The sequence below is a fragment of the Haemorhous mexicanus genome, chromosome 1, assembly GCF_027477595.1.
Source record: "Haemorhous mexicanus isolate bHaeMex1 chromosome 1, bHaeMex1.pri, whole genome shotgun sequence".
NCBI lineage: Eukaryota > Metazoa > Chordata > Aves > Passeriformes > Fringillidae > Haemorhous > Haemorhous mexicanus.
The window spans coordinates 66,691,151-66,701,352 of NC_082341.1; the positions used below are offsets into that span (position 1 = coordinate 66,691,151).

Here is a 10,202-nt window from a genome sequence, read left to right on the forward strand (position 1 = left end):
CATTACTGTAAATATTTCAGTGCCTCACTGTAATTCAGTCTCAAAGGAAATGACAAGTGAACAGTTTAGCTCTTTGCTTGGTTTACTTCAGTCTTGGAAGTCACCAGGCCTTGAGCTCTAATAGGGGAAGGAGTCTTGAGACATACTTCAAACACATTTGATTCAAATACAATCATAACTAAAAGCAAAGCCAGACAGCTCCCCAAGACACTCTCACAGAACTTTTTTCAAGAGCAGAACCATCAAGAAAACATTAAATAGCCTCAGCAAAGAGAAGGAAAGTTTACGACCGGCTCATGTATTTGCAAATTGTCTATGTGCTATTCACAAGTGTAGGACTCAATGCATGCTGGTGTATCTGTGTAAGCACACACATATCATCCCAGCAAATGGGAATGCAACGATGAAATCATGTTTAGTTGAAAAAACTACAGTAGGCTCAAGCCAAATCCACCCAAAGATCCTGTACTCAAGTGCAACACATACAGATTCATAGAATGTTTTGGATTGGAAGGGACCTTTAGAGGTCATCTAGTCCAAACTTCCCTGCAATGAGTAGGAGAACCTTCAATTAGAACAGGTTGCTTAGAGCCCCATCTAACCTGACCTCGAATGTTTCCACAGACAGAGCTTCAAACACCTCTCTGGGCAACCTGTTCCAATGTTCCAATGTATCATCATCCTCTTAAAAAATTCTTCCTTACATGCAGTGTGAATCAACCCTCCTTCATTTAAAGGAGTCCAAGTCCCCTTTAGGTTCTCAAAGGTGTTCATAAGGTCTTCCCAGAACCTTCTCTTCTACAGGCTAAAGAACACGAACTCTCTCAGCCTGTCTTTGCGGCAGAGGCTCTCCTGCCCCCTGACAATTCTTGAGGCCCATCTCTGGCCTCACTCCAACAGGTTCATGTCCTTCCTGTGCTTAGACCTCAGAGACGGATGCAAATACTCCAGGTGGGGCCTCACACCAGCGAGGAGTGGAAGAACAGAATCCCCTCCCTCAACCTGCTGGCCACACTGCTTTGGATGCAGCCCAGGATATGTCTGGCTTTCTGGAAGCACACATTGCCAACTCATACGCAGCCTCTCATCCATCAGCAACCCCAAGTCCTTGGCAGAGCTGCTCTCCATCTACTCGTGCCCCAGCTTGCATTGATACTGGGGTTGCACCAAGCCAAGGGCAGTACAATAAATACTGAATTGATGACATCGAACATTAAAAAGCAAAAAATATGAGATTTTTTACAACTTAATAGCAGAAAAAAATGGAGAAGTGTATCACATGACGTACCACTAAGAAGACAGAAAACATTTTTAAAAATTTGTCAGCAAAATAGCAACCCTAGAAAAAAGCCTCTTAGTTACTCTCTTTTTGAGGTCAAGCTCGCAATTTACTCTGGAAAAACTGCAACAGTGAGACAGAATCATTATCGTCAAGAGACAGCACAACCCCAAAGACAGAATTAGAGGATGGACCAGCAAAAGGATTGCAAATCTAGAGCAACAGTGACATTTACGCTGAAACTATGCCCGTGTGTGCTCTGTGGTTCAGCTGCAGCAGCTCTGACAGAACCACACACACACAGAGGCTGCATGGTACCCCAGAGATCACCTATTACTACAACTTGCTCCTCAGAGAATGGCCAAAACCAGCAGGTCCACCTGGGTTTTGAGACATCTTTGGGCAGTTCTTCAAACATGCTGACTAGTCTCATAGTTAAAAGATTTTTCCCATTATGAAATCAGAATTTCCATGTTGGCATCTTGAGTCCATTGTCCCTTTGTACTGCTATGAATCTCCTAGAAGAGCCTTGCTACACCTTCTCTATAGTCTTATTAGGTATTTGCTGCTCTTAATCTAAACACACCCAGTTCTCTAAGCCATCATGAATTTGGTGTCTCTCAACCAGACTCACTCCTGTATGTTTTCCTTGTCTTTTTTTGAACTGGAGAGGCCAAAACTAGAGACAACAGTCCAGATGCAGTCCTAGAAGTGCTGCATGCAACACTTGAAAAAGCAACTCCCTTAACATCTATCCCACACACTTACTAATACCTCCCAGTATGCAGCTGGCCTTTACCTCAAGAGCGTGCTGCTGACTCACGTTCAACTTGCTGTCCAGCAGGCAGGTGGGGTTGTTTTGTCCCAGATGAAGGACTTAACATTTGCCTTTATTAAAACTTACAAGGTTCTTGGCAGCCCACTTCTGCTTAGATCCCTTAATGGCAGCCCTATTCTTCATTATGCAACAGGGCTGAAGTTCCCAAGGGTTTGGTATTATCTGGGAAACTGCTGAGGATCCATGCCATTCCTTCATCCCAGGCTGTTAATAAAGACATAGAACAGCATCAGCCTCAATATCAACCTCTGAGAGCTCTATTAGCAATTGGCTGCCACTGGATCTTTGTACTGCTGGTCACAACCCTTTGAGTTCAATGGTCCTGCTAATTTTCCAATCACTTTACGTTCCACCTGACAAGTCTGTATTTCACCAAGTGGACAACAGGGATCACATGGGGGACCATGCTGCAGGCATTGCTAAAGTCCTGGTAAACAACATCCACCGTTTGCCCTATGTCCACTGAGCCAGTCATGCCAGTGTGTTATGAATTCATTACATGATGCTATGGCAGCCCACCAGCTGCAGCACCCTGGAATACTTTTCCTCAAACATTTTTGGGCACACAAAAGAGATTCTGAACTCCGTCCTGCAGAGTTGTTAGAATCAGCAGCAGCTCAGGTTGTCCATGGCAAGGGAGCAAGAACTGGTTCTTATTAGTGACTGGAGGAATAAATAACGCAGAGAAAGTGATGTGCTGCCAGCAACCAAAGACAATTTGCAGTGTCCCAGCTAACACAGTCAATTATTTAATCTGCTTTTTTCTTCTCCTAAGATACCACTCACTTATACTGTTTGTCCCCCACACTTCACAGCCTCCAAGACTGTCACAACAACACTTTGAAACAAACCCTAGAATATTAATGAAATGCTACAGCAATCATCATCTACAATTTGTACAAGTGTACAGTACTGCTAGCCTAAATGAGAAAAAACTGTCAATATCTCAGTTTTATAAGTTCTTCCCAATTAGGATACATTTTTGTTTACAGTAGCAGTAGAAAGCCAAGTGCCAACTTTAAACACCTGCTTTGCCAATACAGTATCATGTTGCTGGGACAAAGACAAAACTTCTGATGTTGACTATCAGCCCATCTTTTGAAAAAAAAATCTTTAAATACACATTAAAGATTTCTCCAAATCTATTTGCTTTAGCTCAATGTGCTAGCTTTCTACTAAACCAAATCAAGCAGAATTGCATACAAATACAACCATATTAAGTGTGCTTCAAGGTGCAGTCCTGTTAACTGGAGTTAATACAATGGTATGTATTTGTGTAAGTCCATAAAAACTTTTTAAATTAGCATTTTCCTGTTTAAGGCCTATGGAACATTACCTAGGTTACATTGCTCAATATGATACTCTAGGAACTCTTAAGCATCACAGTTTCAAAATTTCCTCACAAAATAAACCTGGTGGTTTGTAAGATCCCTTCTGCCCACTGCCTGCAGTCACTGCCCAGCAAGGCCTACCTTCAAGACAGCAGCAGGCGACAATGCAATGCCTTAGACACTGCTGCATACAGTTTTCAGTTCCCAGTCCTGTAGCTGGTCCCTCTGGTAAGAACCTTACATGATGCCTCATGTGACTTGGTGACAGTCACAAATCCAGAGGGGCTTTCATGACCCAGGTCTATGAAAGTGGCTTCCAGTGGCCTTCTGGTCCCTTTTGTCAGGTTATGTCCTAACTATATCAGTGCAAGACCAACTACAATACATGCACAGACTTATGCTGGTTTCATCAAGGAAACTATCTTTGGATTTGGACATCTAGGAAATAAATATGCACTGGCACATTCACATGTAGGAAAAAAGGAAAACATCACTCCTCAGCAGAAGTTTAAATCTACAGACATTATATCTAATATCAAACAGCTCTAAGCTAAAGCTTAACATAAATATAGATGTTTATGGGAAGGTTATAAACCTTTTCAGGTAACTGTTTTTTTCTCATGCTTAAATCTGCCTGTATGAGTTTAAATAAAAGTGCAGGAGAATCAAGCTTCTCTGACTCCTTCATCTGAATGCTTAATACTCAAATAAAAAAATTACCACAAGAAGTTATTTTATTCTTTTCTCCTTTAAGTTACACTTAAAATCTCTGAAATCTGGATGTTACCTGGATGAGAATGGCACTGTTCCAAGTTAAACCAGCATGAGCACACACACAAAAGCACAAAATTAAACATAAAATTAACAATAGGAACATACAAATACTCTTTTAGAAGCAGTTTAATAAGCCAGCAATGCAAACATCCCTCCCATTTAACACATCCGCATTGGTAATTCCCATCATCAGTCTAACCAAATGACCAGGACAAAACAGCACTTAGAAACACTGGGGCCACATCTGGAAGATGAAACCCAGATGCTGGACACAACAGCTCCCTCACTTGGCATGTGCTTAGCTCTCAAAGAAGCTGTAATTTTAACCCAAGTGCCTAAGCTCCTTAAAAAGTGCAGGAGGAGGCAGGGTATTTCAGCATGGGATGGCCAAGTAAACAGCGTGCTGAGCACATCATAACCTAAACTCAATGCATTCAGTGTGGAGCTGTCAACACTCTACCCCTAGGAAAGCATACTCAATGGGAAGAACTCCACCATTCTAGTCCAATAACACCCACCAAAGAGATACAAAAAGGCCCTTTTCATTCTGATATGTGAGTCTCCCACCTCAAATCTTCATGGTAGGTGAGTGGATACTGTCCTCACCTCGTGGTGCTACTACTTTTTGTTTCTTGGTTTAATAATACAGCTGCTGACAGTGCACTTTTTATAAAGCAGGATGATAGACCAGAAAAGAAAATACTGTGGTTTACTTCCTTCACTAGTGGAGGAAATCTACTCATAGCTCCATCTTCCAAGAGAAAATACAAGCTGCAAGTCACATCCTCCAAGCAGCATCTGTTCATCCCTCCTATTTGAGACTGCTTTAAAAAAAGACTCTACAGTTAAAAAAACACACATGCAAACGTAATGAAATATGGCTCTATCAGGCACCTGGGGAGAAAAGGGCAGGAAATTCTGCACTTTCCATGTTTATTCCAAGGATATACAAAACAAATAACTTCTGAAATCATGGATCAGAGGCTGTATGTCTCTACTCTTGGAAGGTAACATCTTATACATCCTCTTCCTGGCTCAATGAATCACACATTCTTTTTCTGGATAATAACACAGTTTCAGTCAGAAGAACTCAAAGACAACACACAGCTTGGCAACTTGGGATATTTGCCCAGAAAGTGGAAGATGTAGGTTGATGTCTCTAGGCAAAAAAATAAAAAAACCTGAAGCAGGGTCTACCACATTTTGAACAAATGCTTTAGCTAATCATCTTTGAAAAGCAGCAGCATCTCCTCTTCCAAATGTCTTCTAAAGCCGTTGCTGCACTTAATGGAAGACTGACTCTGCAGCACGCTGGGCATGACCAGAGAATTCCCACCTGACCAAGCTCCCTGGGAGACTGTGGCAAAATAACATCAAGAAAGCATAACAACTTTAGAAAAAACACACAACAGGCTTACTATTGTAAGCCTGGCATCATGCTACTCATCTTTCATACAAATGGAAAAGAACCAAATATCCTAAGAACTTCAAAGGTATTAGCAACATGGCATTCAGTGCTTAGGTACCTTTGGAGTTGGTGATAAGAGACTGAGTTTTCAGGACTGCAGTCTTGACCCCAAGCACTTAGAACAGTTTTAATACAGTACTTCCATGAGCTTCCTTATTGATAATAGTTAGGGGAGCAAGAAATCATGTCCAGGCTGCACTGAGCACTTTCACGTCTTCCCAAACTCATTACTGAGAGACAACACCAAACCACAGAATACTTTCTGCAGAGTGGATGCTATATTGAAAATAAAAACACTTATCAATTAATTCCAGTTCAAGTCAGCTATCTACCCAGAGCTCATCTTTTTATGTAATGCAGGTTAGCAAGCTACATAGGGTTAAAAAGACATCCCTTACAACAAATGCACATATCTGACACCTATCCGTTTGACTATTTACCATTTCTTCCCCAATACATTACTTGTTAATTTGATTGATGTATTTGACTTGCATCATCCATGCTCTGGGCAGAATCCAACAGATATGCCCCCAAGCAAGTGTTTGCTTTACCCCATTGTTTAAATAAACCTACTAGAAAACACACAGAGGTAACAGACAATAGAATAATCAGAAAACCATCTCAATTATTTTAAATTCATCTGTTTTATCAGTTATCTACACAGTATCACCACGTGCAGGATATTGCAATTTCAACATTACTCTGTTGTTCACGTAGGAGCTTTCAACATTTGCTCTGCAAGTGCAGGGATTCTTTGGATGAAGTGTCACCCTGCCCGCTTTACAAGGACAACACTGCTGATCAGTGTGCTATACAAAGGATTAAGTATAGTACTTCCCAAATAATAAAAACTAATTGAGCAACAATTTATGCATAACACACCCTCAATTTTACATATAGTATTTAATCTCCTGGCTTACATTACCGATTTAATAACGTCAACGCTTTGGTTTTACAGTCAATTTCAGGTTCATAAATACACGTGAAAGGTATTTCCAGAGCACTGTCTCCAGGCATCTTGAAATTCTCAGACAAACAGGAGTTGGGAAGGATCTTTGCTTCTACTCCCTGCAGCCACTCTAAATGGCACGGGATCTACGTACTGCAATTTAAAAACTGGTTTTTTTTCTGTTATCTATCTATTCTGTCCTACAATACAAAGAAGAACAAATGCCTCGTGAATTACATTTTGCTCGCATTGCACCAGCACGTTTAGGCACAGGCGAGACACTGAAGAAACCTAAGGGTTCCGCAGGCAGCATCCTACCAAAAAACAAAATGGAAAAAAAAAAAAAAAAAAAAAAAAAAAAAAAAAAAAGAAACCACAATGGACGATGCCTAACTACCCAGCACCCTCACAGACTCATTTGCAACCTGGAAATTTGTCAAGAAAAGCAAATACTGGAAGCGATGAACTTAAATCTGACAATTAACTCTAACTTGATAACCCAGTTAAGATCGATTTAATCATGATTTAACCAGGCAGCCCGGAGACAAAACGAGCATCCCGTGGAAGGGGAGCCAGCCCGCTCCAACCGCGAGGAGAGGGAATGCGCACCTACCCCTTCCCAGCAGCCTCCTCCTCCTCCTCCCGCCTTTGCTCCTGCCTAGCGGGGGACAGGCGGGAGACAAAGGGGAGGCGAGAATCCCCCCGCAGCCCGGCGGCGCCGGAGCGGGGTGAGCGCCCGGAAATCCCAGAACCCCCACAGCCCCGGCGGGAAACCCTTCCCTCCTCCCTCCCCACGGGCCGCTCCACCGGGAAACCCCGGCCCGAAGCCGCGCACGTGGGACTGCGTGGAGAGCGGAGGGGGAGGGGGGGAGGGTGGCGGAGGGAAGAGGTCGGGCCTCTGGGGCGCCTCCTGCCGCCGCTGAGGGGAGAGCCGGGGGAGAAGCGGGATAGGAGGGGAAGGGCTTCACGGGGCTGACCCGCGACCTCACCTGCTGCTTGCCCCTCGCATAAGGCGGCTTCGCGGCTCCCAGGTGGTGCCGTCGGGTCCGGATCTTGCCGCCGCCGCTGCTACCCGAGGCCATGATGCGATCCGGCCCGCCGCCGCCGGCGGCCTCGTCTTCCTCCTCCTGGTGCGGCCGCTGTGCTCCGCCGCGGCCCAGCAGCGCTGTCGCTGTCACCGTCCCCGCGGGGACGCGCCCGGCCGGGCCTTTCCCCCCCCGCGCCGCTCCCGCCCGCCACGCGCCGCGCGCGGCCTCTGGTGCGCGCGCGGGGGGCTCCTCCGCGGCCTCTGCCCCGCCCCTACCCGCGCGCGCGCTCGCGCGTCTCTCCCTCTCACGCGTCTCTCCCTTCCCCGCGTTCCCTCCACGATCCCTCCGCCCGCCGCTCCTCGCTCGCGCTCTCCCGCCCGGCGGCGGCGCCCCGCGCGCTGTCCGCCCGCCCGCCCGCCCGCGGCCCGAGCCGCCGCCGCCGCACCCCCTGCCCTGCCGACCAACCACACGGCGGCCGCCCCGGGCCGCGCGCGCGTCACCAGGCCGCGCGGGCGCGTCACACAAGCGGCGCCGGGCCGACGGCCCGACCGCTACCGCGCACGCGCACCGCCCCCGCTCCGAGGGGAGCGGGAGGGGTCGGGCCGGGCTGGCTGCGCGGGAAAAGCGCTCGCTGGGATCTGCCGCGACCCGCAAAGGGACGTGGCGGGGGAAACGGCTGCTCCCGGCCGCAGCTTAGAGACGCCTTGAGGGCTAAGAGCGATCTGTGCCGGGGTCTCGCCGCCGGTGATTCCACCACCGTCTCCCCTCTTCCCGCGGCGTTTCACAGAATGACTCAGGTTGAAAGAGACCACAGTGAGTCATCTAGTCCAACCTTTCCGCTCAAGCAGTGGCGTCCCAGAGCACATGGCACAAGATTGCATCCGGACAGTTCCTGACTTTCTTCAGTGAGGGAGACCCCACAACCTCTGTGGGCACCATGTTCCAGTGTGCACAGTCATTCTCGCAGTAGTTTTTTCCCTCGTATTTAAGTGGAATTTCCTGTGCATCGGTTTCTGCCCCTTGCCTCTTGACCTACTCTTTGGCACCACCGAGCAGAGCCTGCCTCTGTCGTTCTGACACTCAGCCCCCCAAGACACAAGTTTTCCACCCTGAACCTCCCCAAAGGGACAGCATGAGGGGTATGTTTCCCTTGTCCCTGACAAGGAACAGCGTGGAGAACGCGGCAGGGAAAACGGCACCAGAAAGTCTGCGGTGCTGCCACTAGCGATTGGGTTTGTGTAAGCAAGAGAAACAGCAGGTGCAGGTTTTTCATCGGCTAGTGGTGGCATGTGGAAAGGAGGTAGGGGGGAAAAGCTTCACCCTGACTTTTGCTTCCTCAAAAGGAAGAGTGCATTCCTATTACAAAGTTAAAATATTTTAAAATGTGGGGTTTTATCTTACTGAAGGTAAAGTTGAGAAAAATATATGGTTTCATGTTTTAATTTTATTACCAACTTGCCACGGGAAGGATGGAGCTGAGCAGTGCAGAAAATCACAAGTATCTTCCCTATGTGCAAGTCAATAAAAATGTTACTCAGGATAGAGCTCTGATGCACCATACATCCCTTCCACCAAAAAAACCCACCAACCTACATTTAACCCAGCACACATGTGAAGAAAGGGTGTGTGGAGCTAGGAGAGGTGTGGGGGGAATTATGGGGAGCTCAAACAAAGGTGATTCTCAAAGCATGCAGAAATGTAAACAGGCAGCAGCTACAGAGGAACAGCTGTAACAAGAAATGGTACTGGGGAATTTTGTGCTGCCTCATCTCTGCTTCATACCGGGTTTTTTTGAACTTCATCAGGGTCCTCCCAGTTCTCTTGCATGACTTAACTCCTCAGTTCTTTGTCCCCTTTTCGTTATGTACAGGAAATAACCATTCCCAATACCCAGCAGAGTGGAATTACTTTCCAAATATGTCTCTTCATAAACTACACTCTTACTTTCCTGCCCCACAATTGGGAATACAGTTTTACATGCAGGGGATGACTTGCAGTGATAGACAATCCCTATCCTGGACCATGCCTGTTTGTAGTCACCTGTGAGACCACCTCATTTTGTGTAAACAGCTGGTGTGCCGTTTACACAAAATGAGGTGGTACTTTGTGCTACAGCTGCTGACTAATTTTAGAATGATGGTCTGCTTCTACAATAGGTGTGTCAAGATATACATCAATATAATTATCAAAACAAAAACCAGTATTTTTGCCTGGATTTGCAACTCATTTTGTCTAAGAACCAATTACCATGCCAGCTTTCAGCTTAAGAGGAGGGGAAGGAAGGCTAGCATAATGTGTTTTCATTATGGGAAGAGCTAGATTTACAGAGGGGATGGCAACTGTGCCCTCTGGTAACATACATTAATTGGTGACAATGCTGGCTTCTAAAATGGTACCTGTGTGTGGAACAGATTAGCTGGTCAGGTAGGAGCTCAACAAATTTAAAACAAACTTCCTTCTTCATGCATGCTGAGAATATTAAGGTAAGCTGTAAACACAATTTTCTCTTCCACATGTCAAATGCAGCTACACTAG

General features: G+C 46.0%; 1 protein-coding gene across 2 annotated transcripts in view; it reads right to left on the minus strand.

Moving 5' to 3' along the window:
- NUP153 (nucleoporin 153) overlaps positions 1-8,077 on the minus strand; it is a 44,577-nt gene extending 36,500 nt beyond the window's left edge. The window contains exon 1 of one of the 2 annotated variants that reach the window (XM_059852134.1): positions 7,629-8,077. In XM_059852134.1, coding sequence (XP_059708117.1) covers positions 7,629-7,721 — 93 coding nt within the window. In that variant the 5' untranslated portion in view covers positions 7,722-8,077. The remainder of the gene's footprint in view (positions 1-7,628) is intronic. The other variant, XM_059852123.1, reaches the window with a different exon arrangement.
- Between the last annotated feature and the right edge of the window lie 2,125 nt (positions 8,078-10,202).